The sequence below is a fragment of the Numenius arquata genome, chromosome 6, assembly GCF_964106895.1.
Source record: "Numenius arquata chromosome 6, bNumArq3.hap1.1, whole genome shotgun sequence".
Classification (NCBI taxonomy): domain Eukaryota; kingdom Metazoa; phylum Chordata; class Aves; order Charadriiformes; family Scolopacidae; genus Numenius; species Numenius arquata.
The window spans coordinates 8,268,136-8,287,184 of record NC_133581.1 but is presented as its reverse complement, the minus strand read 5'-3'; the positions used below and the strand labels follow the sequence as shown (position 1 = coordinate 8,287,184).

At 45.5% G+C, this 19,049-nt stretch overlaps 1 protein-coding gene across 5 annotated transcripts in view; it reads left to right on the top strand.

Annotated features, from left to right (window-relative positions):
• EVL (Enah/Vasp-like) overlaps positions 1 to 17,134 on the top strand; it is a 156,375-nt gene extending 139,241 nt beyond the window's left edge. For 2 of the 5 annotated variants that reach the window (XM_074148451.1, XM_074148450.1), the window contains exons 5-14: positions 1,633 to 1,694; positions 5,797 to 6,026; positions 6,683 to 6,804; positions 8,933 to 8,993; positions 11,047 to 11,113; positions 12,465 to 12,531; positions 12,636 to 12,698; positions 14,969 to 15,035; positions 15,416 to 15,473; positions 16,517 to 17,127. In XM_074148451.1, coding sequence (XP_074004552.1) covers positions 1,633 to 1,694; positions 5,797 to 6,026; positions 6,683 to 6,804; positions 8,933 to 8,993; positions 11,047 to 11,113; positions 12,465 to 12,531; positions 12,636 to 12,698; positions 14,969 to 15,035; positions 15,416 to 15,473; positions 16,517 to 16,554 — 835 coding nt within the window. In that variant the 3' untranslated portion in view covers positions 16,555 to 17,127. Of the gene's footprint in view, positions 1 to 1,632; positions 1,695 to 5,796; positions 6,027 to 6,682; positions 6,805 to 8,932; positions 8,994 to 11,046; positions 11,114 to 12,464; positions 12,532 to 12,635; positions 12,699 to 14,968; positions 15,036 to 15,415; positions 15,474 to 16,516 lie in introns of all 5 variants that reach the window. The other 3 variants (XM_074148453.1, XM_074148452.1, XM_074148454.1) reach the window with 3 other exon arrangements.
• Positions 17,135 to 19,049: the final 1,915 nt, after the last annotated feature.

The following is a 19,049-nucleotide window of genomic DNA, read 5'->3' as shown; positions in this document are numbered from 1 at the left end:
GCCCATAACTATCAAGTAAGAGCCAGGATATGTATTGAAGTAAAGATTTGTATTTATTTGCCTTAAAGTGTCATAGCTTAAATGAAACCGGTTGAATCAGCCAACTATGGCTGATCCTCAAAACTGTTTCTCCTTTGCACATATAATAATTTTCTCAGCTGCCTATAATGGTGTTCCAGAAATTGCCAGTGCTCAATGGACTGCATGTCTTGAACAAAAAAAACAGTTTAGGATTGATCCCTCCACAGCAAATAATTATAATCGTGAATTTTCCTGTCCCATCTATTGAATTAGAATTGAAATACGGGAAACTTGTTTAGCAAATTAAGACATTCTTTTTTCCTTACATAACATAACTGTATTTCTCTGGACATTTTTCTAAAAAATCTTTTATTTGTATGTAAGAAGATAGAATTATTTAAAATTGCAGACTCAGGAAAGTACAAATGAAAATGTAACAGGGTAATCCCTCTAAAATATTACATAAGGAGTCAAAATAGAAGTGCTGCCTAGAGGTGAGCTTGCCTTACTGTACAGACCATGAAGTAAAGTTGTTGCAGAAAACCATGCAGTTAAGACTGGCCCAAACACGTGGCACAAATTCAAGGCACACTTGGTCTAGAAATCATGGAAGAAACCATGATAATAAACCTTATTACCAAGTGCTCCAGTAAGGTAATTTCGGAGTTGTGTTTTAGTATTGTTGAAATCTTTAGTCCATGTCCATGTATATGGAAAAAAGCCTGGCAAATAGTCTACTTTTTAGCGCTCAAGATTTTTTAACGGGAGAAATGCCAGGGAGGGTTTGCGGCCGGGGTCAGAGTGACAGCTCTTTCGACAGAAGTGCTAAAGCGAGCTAGAGAAGACCTCTGCTGATGGACCCTGGGAACTGCACATCTCTGGGAAGCAGACGCTGGGAAAAGGCTTGGCAGCGCATTTCCCTGTGGGACACCAGGCCTGGGTAGCACGGGAGCCAGAAGCTCCTGGGGGGAAAGGTGCCAAAAAAGCAGCAGTGTGATGTTGTGATCCACATTTGTGGAGGAAACACGGCGGTCGTGGTCCCCATGGCCACACTGGCCGGCACAGGGGTGGCTGCACTGGGGCATCAGGTGGCAGCAGGACAAAACAGTTTTTGTACAGTCAGTACCTAAACGCAGATCAAGCTTCCGTATATTTTTATTTTAACTACAAGTCCTCTGGACTCCTGAGCCATAAAAGACTCAGGACTGTATTATTTTATGCGAGATACCCCTTACTCTTCCCTGGCAATGTTCATCCGCTTCAGGTTGACCACACACGTGGTTGCTGTGCTCTGCTGGACCTGGGGCACTGACTGTTCCTCCTGCAGAGCCCCTTGAGGAGTTATCTTAAATGGATCAATCCAACCCCTGCAGTGACCTGCAGGTGCAGGGCAGTGTCCTGGTTACACTTCCCCAACATGTGCAATAGCAGATTCTGCAGCCAGGGCAAGTGAAATTAAACCCAGCTCCATCCCACAGGAACAGCATTTCTCTGAGGGACTGGCTCACGCCACCCAAGACACACAGCTCGAGGTCTTCTCAGTGTATAAAGCTTTTACTGAAAAATGCAAAGAATACATAATGACCGAGGGTTTTTTCATTGCTGTTTTAGACAAGTGATGGAGCAACAGCAACAGCGCCAGGAATCTCTGGAAAGAAGAACCTCTACTACAGGCACGTATCAAACCAAGCAGAGTCAGTCGCTCCCATGCTTGTCCCCTCTAGCTGTAGTTGGATTTTGCGTGGTGCTACACAAGAGCTAGACTGCTAAAACTAGTTATAGTTACGATTAGATTTTAAAGCATTTTCAGCTAGAGCCGTACATGGATTTAGTCATGGTTGTGGTGTTTCACAGAGGCTCCGATCTGAGGATGCAGGTGGATCTAGGCAGGTTCTGCATTTGGCAAACCTTGTACAGCTGAGGGGGATTTTAGGCGTACCAAGGGGGCCTGGCCAGGCTTCTTCCACACCCATGAGGGGAGCAGGTAGCACAGCCATGCCTAGAGTGACTCCATGTTTCCAGGGGATGCCAGCACGAAGGGGTGGACGTGCTGGATGTGCCAGGTCAGGCGCTCCCCATCGCTCTGCAGCACAAAGCAAACTGCAGCGCAGAGGAAAATATAGCTCTAGATGCTCATCGGTGGGGATTTTGCGGTCATGAAGTAAGGAGTCTTCTGTGAGCTTAATGGAAAAAATATATATATTTAATGAGCTTACAAAAATCTTCTATAGCATATTAAGCTGCACTAAGCTGAGAGAAGAGACGACAGGAATAGCTTATAACTGCAAAGTATGGCTTTGTCTCTCTGAAAGAAGGCAGAAGCAAGCAAGCCAAGATGGCCATCTTGTATTTGGGATTTTGTTTTGGGGAAGTCTTTTCAGTTAATCTGGCCACATAAGTGAAATGTTTTTCCTCAGCTGTTGCAACTTTTTAGGTTTTTGACTTGAAACCAGCTCAGACATGCACACATACCTTAGCCGGCAGCAGAAGTTGCTGGACTCTGTTTCGGCAGAGGTTACTGTGTGCTATTCTGCATAGGGAACATAGCCAAAATCCTGCCTCCACATCCACAACGAGCGGGATGTGGCTTCCAGGGGCTGCTGACCATCCCCTCCCTGGCTATGAGGTGGCCACTGCTGCATTTAGAATGTCATTTGCAGCTGCCCCAGGTGCAAGGGGTGATGCTCATGATCCTGATTCAGATACACATGGGGTTTGGAGGAACCTCACTGGCACCAGAGCACACAGCCCTGCCGGTGCCACCAGGGTCCTGCTCCACGCAGCCCCCCGGTCCTGTTGAGGGCTGGAAACCCCCAAGCTGGTGCCTGCACCATCCCCTCTCTGCTTAGTTTGAGTTTCTGTTTGCGTTCACTTTGTGGTTCCTTTTTCTCCGTTCTGCTTTGCCTTGGTTTCGTTCCTTGCCACATACCCATCTTATTCTTTTCATTTGTCTTTTCTGTTCTTTTAGTTTCCACCCTTCAGATAAGCGTGTGCTCCCCCTCCTCTCAGCCTCAGCCTTCTCCTCCCGCCTGCAGTAACTGGGGTCCTCCTGTCCCTGCTGCTGTGCCGTCCCCACCTCCTCCTGCCAGTGCTGGCTCTTCATCACTCGCTGTCCCCAAGCCCACCAGTCAGTCCTCTCCCAGATCCCCACGGAGAGCCAGAGAGCCCCCACAGCTCCTGCACAGGCACTCGGCCTCCGAGCTGCCAATGGTCCCAGGTTCCTCCCCTCCAGCCTGCCCAAACCGCAGGACTGTAACGCCAGGCATCAGGCGAGCCTCATTGTCTCCACCACCTCCCCATCCTTCCCACCTTCCCTTTGCCTCTCGCCAGCCTCTCAGGCGCTCTTCTCTTTCATGCTCTCTTCGGTCTTCTGCTTCCCCCGCCACAAATGCACCACCTCTGCAGAGGGGTGACATCCTGCAGCCATGCAGTCCCGCCATCCTGCCCATGATTCCTGTCCCACCTGAGAGGCTCAAGGGACCCGCAGATAAAGCAGGCCAGGAGACCTTGGCAGGTGTACCTGCAAATGGCCATCCTGAAGAACAAATTGCTTTAGGCCCCTCTGGGACCCAGGTGAAAAGCGTGGCTGGGTCCTTCTTTCCGCACCTAGGAGCTACATCCTCCTCCCCGCTGCCCACCGTCGCCAGCCCCCCCAGCTCCTTTGGCCAGGCTCCCTCCCCATCCTCCCATCCATCATCTCGTCCTCCACAGCAGTGCTATCAGCCCATGTCGCACTGTCTTCCATTGCCTCCCCCCTACGCTGCTGTGTCTGAGGTGGCTATGCCCAGGAGGAACCCTCCTTACATGACTTCATCAGCCACTACCCACTTGAGTAAGTACTGATTTTGAATGAGTTGCGACCTGTATAAAGCCTTGGCTTGCAGCTATTCAAAAAGTCCTGTTGGCACTGCCCGTGACCACTAGAAGAAGAGCTGAGAGACCCAAGGCTACTCCTTCTGGATGTGGTTTCTGAAACCCGAGGTGGAAAAGTGTCAAAATCACTCCTGACTGGTCCAGGGACCTTCTGAGCTAAATGCAAGGCAAAAAGCAAGAATTACAGGACCAGGGCGCTGTAGCTGGGTTGTTGCAATGCATATTCGTACTGTATTAGCCCAGAAGGAGATTTTTATCATTCAGCAGAGTCAAGTTGCATTTGGCAGCGAGCATTGTACAATACCTATTTTCAGCTGGTCCAAACATAGCGGATGGGCTCTTCCGAAGCTGGAGGCCAGGTCTGCAGGAGACTTGTTGTCTGTGTAGCACTATCGGTAGAGGCTGTGATTTTTATTCTTTTTTTTAAGTGGTATTTCTGTTACCAGCAAAAGATATATCATGTTTTCTGTTATAGTTACCCAGAACCCCCTATGCTTGTGTAATTGATTTCATTCTAGAAACTGTTTTCCTGGTATAAACTGCATTTATAGTTGAGGGCTTGTCATATAACTATTCCAGCAAACCTTTTTCATTGCAGGCACATCAAGAGCTTGGGTCTGCCACTTTGCATATGGTCTTGATTTCTAGTGCTCGTCTAAAGCCTGTGGAGTTAGAACAGTTACGAGCAATGGCTATTTGCAATTCAGATCATCCGTTTTGTGACTTGGATCCATTCCTGTTTATAACCACATACAATGCTTAAATGATGTGCCTAGGAAAGGAAGAAAACTGAGAGACGCTTCCTTTCACTTTCTGCTAAAAATATTACAGCAACCACCGGAGGCTCAGTCCTTCAGCAGATATAAGTCCTTGAAATCCACTTAGTTCAATAAAGTTATTTTAAACTCACATCAGTCCATTATTTTGACTCAGTTCAATTTTTGCCTCAGGCTGGCCTCTAATTAGGTGGGTGTAGTTTTGCAATTACAATTAACTGTACCCACAATGAATTACTAGCTATTATGTTCGTCAACCAAAGAGAGCTTGAAACGTTTAAAGTATTTCTAATAGCAGCTATGATTCATTTCAAGAATGGAGTTGGGAGTGTGAAATAATGGTAGAAGTAACCACAGAAATAAGGCAGTATTGTAGGAAAACCGAGATAAGAAGAAAACCAGGCTGCTAATGTTAAATACACTTCCCAAATGCTCCTCGGTCCAAATCTGCCTGTCTTTCAAAATAACACTTACTGAACAGCTGAACCTGTGATTATGTATTAGGAGCAGCCTGTTCTGAGAAAGTGTAAATTGGGGAAATACCCTTGGGGAGGTCTGTTTGTTTAACTGACCCGTTGCCGACAGGCAAAACACTGCCACGGAGTTACCCACCACCAGCCCCTCCAACAGAGGGGCTTCTTTGAGGAGCTTCTCTGACCCCTGGGGTGCTTGGAGCTGGACTCTCCCCCCGATACTTTGCAAGACCAGCTGAGGCCTCATGCTTTCTGTGCGACAGAAAGGAGGATGTGTCCCTGTAGCCCGTAATTCTATGGAGTTGGCTGATGTAGTTTGTTGTCTCCACGTAGAAAGCTATGAGAGAAGCAGAAGATGCCAGTTACGAGTTGGGAAGCATTGTCTGTGTTCTGATTTCGGCATGGAATAAAACACTATCCCAGCCAGGGAGGAGGGAGAAGGCTAGTTTATCAGTGACAGGGTCTCAGAGGAGGACACAAGGGTTGACCAGTGATGCAACCACTGTTTCCCATTCTTCTGCATGCTTGGTGCCTCCATGCATTGCTCACTCATCTCGCAGTCAGGTCGTGGCCTTGGGAGCAGGAACGTGACCCTGTGGAGGGGCTGGAGGAGACCGCGCTTTCACGTCTAACTCGCCTTCTCTGCATTTCAGGCCCAGTGCTTCCACCTGGTCATCCCAGTGGTGCTGCTGTGATCCCTGCTTCGTCCGGGGGGCCCCCACCTCCGCCACCCCCCCCAGTCCCTCCGCCACCCATGGGAGCTGCGCCCCCCCCGCCGCCCCCGCTGCCGGCAGGCGCCGGCCAAGGGGCTGGCACTGAAGATGGGTCAGTGTCAGGGCTTGCAGCGGCTCTGGCTGGTGCCAAACTAAGGAGAGTCCAACGGGTAAGGAGGTGGCACTGGGACTCCCCCGGTGGGCTCTTCTCCGCTGCGGGAAAGCCTGGTGCAGCTTGGTGTAATGGTCTGCAAATCCAGCGCGAAACATGGTGACACGTGCTTCAGCTGAGCGTTAGGGGAGCTTTTAAGTGTGAGTCTGTGGTTCAAAAAAAAAAATGAGCAGGAAATGCTTGGTAGAATTCCTGCTTTTCAGAAAATATTAATGAATAAATGGCTGCAAGTTCTCACATTGCCAGGATTTCATTGCTTCTGCATAGTCCACCATTGTACTATCTGTTGGTGTTTTCAGTCATTATAAGTGGTTAAAACTGCACCATGCTTACAGGAAACAATGTAGACTGTTGAGGGCTCACATCAATAGGTGTCCACTTACCTAAGGGCTGCATAATCGTGCGTAAACCTCACCATGGTCAAACAGTGCTGTGGGTGTTGTCATCATTTGCCCATATATGTGTCTCACCCAGACTGTCCTGGTTTTAGTCAGATCCATGTGGATCTTCTTCCCAAAGCAGAACACATCCTGTCTCTGGTTTTGAGGCTGTGATTGTGATTGCTGTTCCTAATAATTAGGAAAACTAATCATTAAGGATGTGGTTGTAAATGAAACTCTTCTCGTTAATTCTGATGTTGATTTCTGTCTTAAGCCAGAAGATGGTTCAGGAGGGTCCAGCCCCAGTGGGGTCTCTAAGAGCGATGCCAATCGAACAAGTAGCGGAGGAGGCGGAGGAGGACTAATGGAAGAGATGAATAAATTACTGGCAAAAAGGTTTGTACTTAAACTTCATTAAGCTCTGCTGCAAATTGTAGAACAAGTTGGCTGTAGTTTTTGGTTAGCAGTGGGTCGTTTTGGTGCTTCTTTGCACCGATGTTAGTTGCCAGCATCGTCTGGCCTTTAATATGAAATGTAGATGTTGCAGCAATGGTACCTGGCAGATTTTAGCTGCTGTAGCAAATCCTGCAGTGTGGCAACCTTCAAAGATGGTGACAAATATATCCACTCTGGTTTTGCCATTTTACCAGATCTATTTCAAAGTTACTGTCTTTGGAAAGAGAGAAGGAGAGCTCCTATGAAAGGAGCTTAGAGAAATCATTCTTTATGCAGCACATTCAGGATGTTGGGCCCAAAATTATCAACAGAAGTGCAATAAAAGGACAATATCTTGGCAGGTAGATTATTATTGATTCTCAGTGTGTTTCAGGCAGTCTAGCCTATCCTCCACTCGAGCAAGTTGTAATATACCAGCTGTTAAAAGGCATTCATTAATTCCAGTTATTTTTGCTTTCTCATTTTCCCCTGATTCCATCAGTAATGTTCTCTCAGACTGTAACTCCCAAGTTCCTAGTGTTAGATGTTTTGGTTTTAGCCCTAATTTTTTTTTAAAATTATGAATAGTGAAAAAAAAAAGGATGACGAATAAAAGGAAGAGTAGGTACAGGAGAAATAAAAGGAAGAGTAGGCACAGGAGTAATGAAAGGAAGAGTAGGCACAGTTGTATTGTGTAAAGAAGTGAAGTTTTTAAATAATGTTGTCTAGTGTAAAAACAATTCCCAGTTCAGAGGGTTTGATTCCAACTTCCCTCCATCTCCTGGTCATTTCAGAAGGAATTCTGAACACGGACTGTGGATTCAGTCCTTGGGAAAGCATTAAACAAATACACAACACTATAAAAAGTTACCAGCAGCGTAAAATACCAAATAGATCATCTTCTCTCTTTTCAGAATTAAAATAGCTTAATAGCTTTAAATAGTCATTTACTGGTTCACCTTCTGATCTGTTTTATGCTGCTACATATCAAGACTGACCGTGCTGAACTGGAAGATGTCTGTAAGCAAAGTAAGGTTCAGTGACTAGGTGCTGGGGTAACTGGTTCTGTTCAAGCAAGCAAGCTAAATGGACACCTTATATACTTGGATATATAAATCCTACAAAGTTCTGTGGTTCTAGGCTAAAATATATTCCAGTACAGATTTCAGCAGTGGGATCTGGGTGTCTTCAGGTATTCATATCCCTTCACTATCTTAACAAAAGTATCTGCACTGCCAAGAGCCCTGTGCTGCCTCTACCCTGAAAATAACTGAGCTGCAAATCCTGTCTCAGGGAGCTGACAGCAACAGAATTGTCTCCTAAATTTTGCTTCACAAAGCCATGAAAGTCATTAGAAGTACACAAGTGTGAGGCAAGGGTGCACGCTGGGTACACGCTGTTAAACTGACCATGAGGGGACTCCCTTTGGCTGCAAAACCCTTTTATGTGTGATGACAGAGAGAAAGGAAGGAACCTGGCCCTGTGTTTCAGGTTGCTCTTACCTGAAGTTGAAGGCCTTTCTGACTGTCTTCCCAGCACATGGGAGGACTGCTACAGCCTTTTCTCTGGGAGGGAACAGGGATGAGGGGATATAGGACAGGTGGCCAAATGATATTGGAGCTGGCTGAGAACATAATGTCATCACTGCAATACCCACCTGATCCACTTGTGGAAGGCTGGGTTGGTCCTCAGAAACCCTGGTGGTGATTTGGGTTGTTCCTCCTGTGTAGGACATGGGAGCCACCACTTCCTGAGCCCTAGAGAGCAGCCATCCCTTTCTCACTCAGTTTCATATCCAGCTGCGCTTCCTTGCTCCGCTTTGACACATTTCCTTATGCTCTGCACCCTGTGTTCCTCTGTTAAACACCGCCTCATAATATTGCCCCCCACCCTGAGTCGTATCGTTAAGGTCTGGATTTCTCACCTCCACCCCGATCCTACGCAACTGAGCACATCCAGCCTTTGTCGCATTCCCTAGGATGAGCTAAGTAAATAATAACTCCCACCAGAGCCTGAATCAGCCTTCCCACATGGAGGATGTGTTTCTAGAGGGCTGACTGTGTGTCCTATCTCATGTTCCTTTGCAAAGGAGGAAAGCAGCGTCGCAGTCAGACAAGCCAGCTGACAAGAAGGAAGAGGAAAGCCAAAACGTAAGTGAAAGACTCCTTCCTGGCTGTTGCGCTCTTGCAAATACGTTGATGTGCTGCCTTGTAAGCCAAAGTCCTGTGCTCGTTCACTGTGTGTGGCAGGCAGTGACAAGCAGTGCTGATCCTGGGAATAGATTTGCGCATCCGATCAAAAGCTAAATGCAACTGCTTCCACCTTTCCAGGGAACAGCACCCTATAAACAAGAACTGCCGCCTTATTCCTAGGTGAGGTTTGTCCAAACCAGGTCAACTGGCGGCCTGATCCAAGTGTTGTAGGCTACAGTAGATTCTTGCCCCTTAAGAGGGTTCATTGAACTTTCTGGCAAGTCAACTTGAGACCAAGTTCATGTTTCTTATTTTAAATTTGCAGCTTCAGCTAAGCTGAAGTGGATCATCAACCATGTGGTGTAACTTTGGATTGCCAGCCTCCATGCAAAGCAAGAATCAGCTCACTTTGGACCCCAGAGTGCACATAGGGGCGGGGGGGGGGGCTAAGGGGAAATAGTGTATTAATCATTAGAACATTCAAAAGTTAGAATATGTGTTCATGATACACTAAAATGAGATAGAATTTGGACAACTTTGGGGAACGTTGATTCATTTCTGGTTTAACTGTTCTGTCTGTATGTTGTCCACAAAAGCAATTAAACAAGAGTTTTGATTTGACTCAGTCTTTACACTGAACTTGATGCAGCAACTCCGAGTTCAGCATGCAGATCAAAACACTTTTTTACCTGCTGAACTGGTAAAGCGTGGGAGATCTTTCCAGTTTCAAGAGAGGCCAAGATTTACGCTGTGTCCCTTTCCCATGTGGTGCTTTCCTGGGCTGCTGCTCATATAGCATTGCTGTTGCTGGCCGCTACCCTCCCGAAGGCTTTCTGCTGTGGCTGCAAGTTCATAAAGCACCGTGTGGGCCTCAGATCACCTTTACAGAGATAGTCCCTCCAAAGACAAAGTAACAGCGGCTCAGTAGGAAACCAATTCAGAAAATGGATGTCTCGCCCCAGTCTGAAAGGTTTGTAGCAAGAGCAAGAATAAGCACTTTGCATTGTTTAAGGAAAAAAGCAGCTATTTTTTGCATGTTCCTCAAGGGATGCTTCAAGCATGGAATTTGCCTGTTGAACCCACTATGCAACCATAGCTCTTAACCTTGCCCCAAAGCTGGTTTTGAATCATAGACTCAAGAGATGAAAGCCATCATTTAGCTTCTAACTATTGAGCCTCTGCTGTCTTTCTGCCCCTTCTTCTCTCTCCTTGAAGCTCTGCATTAGTTTATATCCCAAATCAAACTTTTCAATAGCACCAAACTGTTTAGAAAGGTGTTTTAGAGAACATCTCTTTAATGTGTGTCTTGAGTACTCTTTGTGGTGGGGGTATCTTCTGTCAAACTGGGTGCAGTTCCATTTTACAATGTGCAGTTAATGCTTTGCCTGAGTGTGTTTTGAGGGCTGCTAAGTAATATTGACATGTCAAATATATGGGTGAAGGTTTTGTGATCTGTCACAAATAAATCCCAGAAAAAAGGAGTCCAAATCTGTGATGTAGTGTTTAAGCTTCTACTTAGGAGCAGTATTGATTTATTTAGTTGCATTTTGTTAGTACCTGGACTAACATCATTGATACCAGTGGCTGTCCTGGGCTAAAAGGCTGAGATCTGACCTACTGTCCTTCAGGTGGCTCAGTTTCCGTATCACAGAGAGTTTCTAAACTAATAGATTGGCTAATAGATAGTTAGTATTTAGACAGCAGCAGCCAGTCCTTTAGAGTGATAATTTAGCCTGGTTTGGTATACAGGGATGAAAGTGATTCAGTGGAATCATGAAAAGGTGTCCACGTTAGCAAAAAAAAAATAAAATGGATGGATTTTGCCATGCTAAAGGGAGAGAAAGGTTGAAGTTTAAATAGACTTGAGCCACATCTTGGCAGCAGAGCCTGTTGGACATGATTGGAGGAAACTTGCTTTTGTACCACCTGTGCTGCATCTGATCTCCAGAGTAGAAGAAGACTCTGCGCTTCATCTCCAGAATTAAGTAATGTCCTGTTTTTCTCTTTGCAGGATGATGCTAGCACCTCTCCTTCACCCAGTACACGAGGTCCCACCCAGCAGCAGCAAAATTCATCAGGTATTAAATCAAACTACTAGTGATTTAGTTGTCTTAATTTAGTCTTCTCCACCACCTCTAGACTCTGGGTTCATCATCCTACTTCTCAGCGCAGCGGCAGTAACAGAAAAATTCCCATATACCTATTGTTTTAAAAACTGTACTTAGCGAGAAATGCAGATTTTTAAATACTTCACAGCAAAGAAAATGACAATACAGCCAATTTAGTTAAAGGGGTCTAGATATGTAGCTGAGGATCTGTGTCTTCAGCATTGTGCACCTGAATCTGCTAAGAGAAAAAAGCTATATTTTATTACTTTTGGTAGTGTAGCTGTCCTGGTTTATACAGTTGGGGTTTGGGTCTCAAACTGTTATCCTTCCTTAATCTAGTAGTTTGTTGCAGTAAGCCTGATCCTAAGAGTTACTAGGTGCAATTAAGGAGCTCCCAAAATATGTTTTCCCTATGATAAGTTGAAATAACTTTATCTGAGTAGGTAAGCTGCAAGCCAGTCAGATTCAGCCTTGCGTCAGCCTTGGCTTTCATACATGCTAAAAGAAATCCCTCCCAAGGGAATGAGTATTTAATCTCTCCAGCTTCCTTTTGGAACAAAGCCATGATTTGCGTGTTTTGCAAGGGAAAGGAAAGAAGCCAGGAGAAAGGTGTACAGAAATCAGGAATGAGATCTAGAGATTTCCTGGGAGTGCCCCTAATTCTTTTAAAGAGCTTTTTAGGACCTCACATAGGAGCAAACCCTTGTGTATAAAGTTGTGTGTTCCTCAAGTCTCTGAAAACAGTTCACTTTATTTTGGACTATTTGGAAGCGAGGAGATTGGGAGGATAGTGTTTTCAGTAACAAGGGATATGTAGCACAGCTTTTGGGAATATTCTGCAAGTTAGAAATGTAGAAGACATTAAATAAATTCTCTGTGAAGATTTGCATAGTGGTGGTCTCTCTACCTTTTTTTAGATACACCCACATTTCCTGCCAACTATGCAGACAAAAAATCTAAGCCTTTTTAATTTAAAATACAAATGAGTATTGTACTGAGTAAAACAAGCCTTGCAGCAATTAGCCTGTATTTCTTAGTAGAAGTGATTTGTGCTTTTCCTCCTACTGTTCCAGTTCCATGTCTTTTTAGTATTGTTTAACTATCCAGTCCCTAATTAAAGGGATCACTAAACAGATTTTCGCCAGTGCTTTCTCTCTAATGTAGGCAACCGCACTCATTCAGCGCTCCTGCTTTGATGGATCTTTCTAAGTCACTCATCCTCACTGAATGAAAGCAGCTGTATAAGACAATGAACTTCAGGGTTTTTTTTTATTGTTAGAGGAAAAATAATAAACAGTAACTTTCCATTTTTGTTTTCCAGACTCTGGGAAGAAGCCATGGGAAAGGAGCAATTCTGTTGAAAAGCCTGTATCTTCATTACTTTCTAGGTGAGCTGCACGGGGTGTCCCTGTGGGTGGCTAGCAGTCGGGCTGGTCATGCTGTCCCCGTGGCACGTGCACAACTCATGTCTCGTTTCATTCCATTGCTGTAGAAATCCATCAGTGGTGAAGAGCTGTGAAGCTAAGAGCCCCACACAATCCCACGTGTCTTCTAGGTACTGGCTAACAGCCTGCCTTCTTAACCGTCTTGGTTTGTCCTTTGGCTAATCCCATCATTCAGCACTAATGTTCATCTTCTGTCACGTCTTTTATTCATTCTCTTACAATCTGCTTTGTCTGTGGCTGCACAAAGTGTGAAGGTAGAGCGTGTCGTGTCAAAGGCTTGTTCCGTGGAAACAGCCCCCTGCTCGGGTGGGCACAGGCATCACAGACATTAATCCCACTTAAGCAAGTGCTTAAAGCATCCATGCTCGTGAATCAGAGGCACAGGCTTGGCAGAACTCTGTGCCACATGGAAGGCAGCGTTTGGAGCATCTTTTTACAGCAGGTTCAGGATGACCCTGCCAATAGGAGAAGTTTTAATTGTCCAACCTCCGCAGAAATTCAAAAGCAAAGGCAGAAATGATCTGAAGAGCCTGCAACTGGGAGAAGGGAAGTTATTCCTCCATCCATGCAGCTGCAGTGGGTGCATGAGAAAGGAGAGCAAAGCTTGGTGCAATAAGTTAATAACATTGAGCTGTAAAAAGGCCCAGCCACAGACAGGACATTCAGAAATACAGGGTGCAAAAGCTGAGAAGCATAAAGTAGGACTCCAGAAGTCCCCTCAGTCAGAACAGCCCAGCTGCACGTTCTTACTCACAGAGACTAAGTTTGATATTGGACAACTAAAGAGAGAAGTCCTTCCAGTGCTGGTCCAGAACTGCCCAGTGTTACTGCAATACTGAAGACTGAGATGGATGGATAAGTTGAATAAGGAGGTAGAACACAGACTTATGTATGTTTAGCATTTATTGCAAAGAGATGTCCTTTATTTTACACTGTTACTTGTACAGCAGTGCTGATAGTCTGCAGAGAGAAAGTTGCCAATGGCAACTATCTGCATATTACTTGCTGCTGTGTTAAAGATGCTGGAACATGTCTGCCCAAACATTCAGAGGGATGCAGCAGTGTTACTAGAGCAAAATATAGTCTCTCCAGCTCTTCTAAAACCAATGGGACACATTGGTTCTAGGAATTATATGAGAGTTTCCAATAGATATAGAAAGACCATTCTCATTGCAAATGGGAATGAAATATGGGCTATTTAAACCAGCCATCCAGTTTTCGCCAGCTATGTTCTGCAATGCCATTCCATCCTGGGAGGAGGAGTAGGAGTTCAGTGGGAAATTTTTTTTTCCTTGTTTTACACCTGGAGTAATGCTCAGTCTTTTCTTGCTCAAATTACTTCTGTGGGGGAAGTGGGGCAGGTTTCAAAAGCTCTCAGCGGTGACCTGTTTCTGTTCCTGTTCAGTTTGATGGCATTTGTATCTGCCTGACCTCCCAGCTTAGCTGTGAGATGGTAGGACACATGTTAAGATTTTCCCAAGAAAGGATTGCAAGACCAAGCATACCCTCAGGTGCAGCAGAATCTCCTCCAGCCCCCATTGTGTGCCCCAAAATGACGGCAAAGTTATGTGAAGCCTCTTCTGTGAATTATATAGCATGGTTAATTTTTGAAACGTGTTGTAATTACTGATTAAAAGAGCAAGTCAAGCAGCTTCTGCTTCCTTATTTATTTTATCAGCTGTCATCAGAGTTCAGCCCCCTGACTAATACCGTCCTGGAAGACTGATAACACTCAAGTGTACTAGCCATTAAGGGCAGATTGGCTTTGTTTCTGGGCCAAGAAAAAGTGCCTGTGCTTCACATTGCTATCAACAAGCCCCACTTGAGTCAGGCCTTCCAAGAAAAGGATTATTGGGTTATTATTTTCCCCATCATTTTTTTTTCTAGCCTGTATTCTACTGTTACTTTAGCACCCAATTAAAGCCTCCGTGGCCAAGACAGGGTTGCTGTGGAGAAAACGGACTGTGAAAGAGAGAAAAGCAGACATTTGGCTTACAAATTGCAAATGCTGCAATAAAATACATTGTTAACAGGCTTTATTCCCTGAAGTCATCTCAGCATTTCCTAGTCTGAAATCATGGAGACCCCCAACACCAAAAAAAGACTAAATTCTGTTTCAGTGCAGTCTTCGTGCTCCTTGCAATATGCCTGCAATAGGAGAAGGCAGAATCTTCGAGGGTCGGGCTGTGCAAAGGGGAGCAGTGCTGCTCTCCCGCTGCCGAACTCTCCCAAGCGGCACAAGAGGGAGCCTCCGGTCCAGCGCCGAACGTGGGTGCTCCTGCTCTGGGGTGGATTTCATCCACACCATCAGGTGGGTGTAGCCTGGCGTGCACGGCAAGGAACTGACTGGCTTTTTTGTCCTCTTCTCCCATTTCTCAAGGATGAAGCCAGTGAGCAGCAGCAATGATGTGGCTATGGATGCCTTAGATTTTGATCGAATGAAACAGGTGAGTGGAAAGGTCTTTTGCACTTCAGAGGTTTGACAAGCTACCCATTTTCCCCCATGCATGCGCTGTACAAGCAAAACAGCTGTTCAGTCTTCTGATTTCCTCTATAACTAGGTGCTTAGAGGAGGGCTAGCTGGTGAGCAGCGAGAGAGCACAGTCTCACTGCTGTTTGATCGAGATGTCTGTACGGAAACGTGCAAATACATATGCCAGCATCTTCTGCGTCCTTGGCCTGGGAGTGCAGACGTAGCTGTTAGTAGTGTCTAGGGCTCTGATCGTCAGCGGAGGTGGGGGACGCAGCACAACCGTGTTAAACTTGCATTTTCTTCCACCGGTGAGAAGGAAATTCTGAGCAGCTGACTTGTGTTTTGTCTCATCAGGAAATATTGGAGGAAGTTGTAAGAGAGTTACACAAAGTGAAAGAGGAGATAATTGATGGTAAGAAAGAGAAAAATTATTATTTTTCTCATCTTTATGACTAATTTCCCATAGATAAGATGATAGGAACTGCAGAGAGTTCCCTGGTGTTTTCAGACTTCTCTGAGCAGCTCTGATTTATATACACATTTGAAGAACAAGCATCTACCTTATCTGAGCTCTGATCATGACATTGTGTTTGCATCCTTTATGATGTTGACGAGCATTTTCACCTCCAACCTGTGAGAAATTCACTGGCCGGGGTTTCTCACAGGTGGGAGGGTGAGAAAGGGCCTGCCCGTAGCCCATGGCATGTCAATTTATCACAATCAGGGAGCGTGAAATCACTTGTAACTAGCTGGCCACACAGGTCCGGGATGAGGAGGGGACAGAGTACCAAACTGAAAATCCTTCCCGAGCATCTTTCGTAGGCTTCCTGGGTTTGAAGAGCTATTTCAGACATTCAATCGATTAGTTTTCCAAATAGCCACGTATTTTTCTAATTAATTGAAAAGTGCAACAGTTGTACTAAATGCATCAGTACTTTTTTATAAATTGCTCTACAGTATGTGACTAAATGTGTTTTCCAGAGCTGTTATTGAAACACACAGCAAAATACCTATTAGAACCCCGCATTAGGGCACCTGAAGATGCACGTCCACACCCTGCACGCCCCATCTTAGATTCACACAGAAGGGGAAAAAAGAGGAGAGTGTAAAATAGCTAAAATCCATTCCCTGTCCCCTTGCCCTAGACCCATGTGTTGACAAAACAGTTTGCAGTTGAGGAGACCCTTGCCCATACACTACCGTCCCGGCAGCTTGGCCCTCAGAGCCTCCCTAGTTCATTCCAGTGCAAAAAAAGACATTCACATAAACCACAGATGCAACTTCTTGAGCCAGTACTGCAGTTTGCAAGCAAACAGCTGACTGCTTACCCTTACTCATCCTTTTACCCTCCACTCATCCTTTTACCAGCGTGTATTTTCTGCAACCTCTATACTTAGCGTTTTCCATCACACTGGGTATAACGTTATGCATTAACTCTTTGGTTTGGTTTTCTAGCCATACGGCAGGAGTTGAGTAGAATCAGTACAACATAATGATCGCAAAGCATTTGGACGGTACTAAGAATGCTAGGAAGATCGGATCATTTCTAAGTGTACCAAGGTCATGCAAGATGGTGAGAGAGGACACCGGCACTGTCTTTGTTCTTATACCCTTTTTATTAGCAGACTCAGCACACTTTGAAGCTTGCTGCTGCCTTGGATTCGCTTCATTTTAAAAGTCTTAATCTAAAGAATATTAAATTTTAAATTTCTGGATTTTTTAGATTTCATCTGACACTGCACATTGGATTTGTCAGCCTTTTTTGTATTTTGTATTTGCTTATTTAAATGTATTACCTTTCTTTTTAGTAGTAGATAAGAACACACGTGAACCATTTGCTTTTGATAGATGACTTCAAAGTAATTTTACTAGTAGTCTGCAATGTAAATGAAGATCCTTTGCCAACAGAAATGTATTGTGGCATCACCAGAAGAAACAGAGACATGTTAGTTGTCAGCCAACAAGTTCTTTGTCTCAGAGTTATCACAATATAAAAAAAAATGGTACGTCGGTGCATCACAGTATCTGTGTTCATATTGGTAATAAACTGTTTATTGTCCACATGGCCCTGCCTTCCTTTGTTTCATTTGTCCCTTGAGCTCCCGTGCTTTGATATCACTTGGGTTGACGATGAGAAGTTGGTGACCGAGACTCACCGTGGGGTGGCAGCTGTGCCTGGCCAGCGCTGCAGAGCCCAAGGAGAGAGCCTGAGCCTGTCACAGCTGGTGCAACGGCCACAGCTCTGCTGCCTTTTCCTGCCATCACTGAAAAAAACCCAGATCCCGTCACCTCCACTCCTAAGGGCTCCCAGTAAATAAAAGGGAGGTAGTTATGCAGAACAAGGCTACCGAAGGCATTAGGAGGGTGGAAGAGGAAATCACTGGCACAGCACTGCTGAACTAGAGACTTAAGGGGAGTCATTTGTTGGTATCTTACATGTTGCATTTGTCTTGAGCTTTATTTCATGGAAAGTGAAGTCAAAGATACGAGTACAGGACACTGAACACTTAACAGCACACACCCAGTCATAGCTTTCAGGTCAGGCAATTTTTTTCCTTTAGAGCCATTCTTTCCCCCAGTGCAATCTTGGGGATTTCTGCTTGGCTTAGTTTGGCGCAAGCTTTACACCGCAGTAGTCTTGATACCATCTTCTTGATAACTTTGTGCAAAAGGCCAAAGATTGGAGTTCAGCTATGGAAATCTATCAAATATTTTCCAAGCCCCCTGCTTTGCTTCAGGCCTTCCTGAAGCTTTTCTTTTAAAAGTCAGGCCCCAGGAATGGTTTCGGGAGCAGGGCCTGGTGCAGCAGCCCAGGAAAGGCTGTGGCTGTCCCCTTGCTCATGTCCCCCAGAGCTCACAGAGCACAGCGCAGGCAGGGGACACTGCCTGCCAGGTCCAGGAGACCCAGGAGAGGAGGCGGGGTAGGGCGTGCTTTGCAGTTAGTTGTAAAATATTACCTGCTTTGGCTTGGAGAGCAGGCAGTTGTCCTTCAGCACTCTTCAAAGAAACATAATCTGCCTTTGGGACATGTCTTTTTTACAACGTGGTTATACTTTAGATGAAATACAGGAGAAATGGGAGAAATCTGAGTTTAATGCAATGGTGAGCTTCAGACGGATCCCGATGGCTGCTGGCTGTTGAATGGCAGCAGAAAGCGAGAGACAGGTTAGACAGCAGGGTAAGATGTCCACATGGGAACTGAAGCAGGCAGACATTGACGTGCACCACAATACGACAAGCCCAGACCAGGAGAAGGAGCCTTTCCAGTAGGAAGAACACAGACAAGCATCAGTAATAGCAAAGATTATAATGCTCTGTTGCATAAATCTCATAGTAGCTCATATGTTTCTTAATTATAAACCCATATAATGGCATACCAAACAATGGCAAGTACTTTTCAAAACTGCTGCCTCTCAGATGATCACAACTGTTCGGTGAAACTCTCCTGTGATCTTAATTAAGCTTCAGGAAGTTGGGCCCTGGCACGGTTCATGTCTTGGCTTGGAACGTGGCATTATGCCCAAGGTCAGCAATAACTGCCTTGTAATGCAGCCTGGTTACGCTGTGCCCTCTGTTAAGATCAGACACCTGCTGTAAATGAGTTTTTCCTTACTTTCTTCTTCTACCTTTGCAGGCCTCGTGTAATTAAGACATAATGAGCTGAAGTTCACACAGGGCCACTTAACAGCTGTGGGAGCAAGGTGTGCAGGGGTGGAAGGAGAAGCTGGGCTGATAGGGGCCAGGGAGCAGTCCTGGCATCACCAACGCTTTGCTGGTTCCCACCTTATGGCTCCTGTGACAGGGATGCGGAGGGCAGCTTATCTGCAGTAGTGGCACTGCCAGAAGGAGTTCCCCCTCCCTCACACGGGTTCAGTTTGCCTGTGGACTCTACAGAGAAGTGTGTCCCTTCATGCTGGGCTTGTGGAGGGTACTGCTGCAACAGGGCAAGTCACAAGCATTTCACATCAGCAGAAATCAAACGGGGCAT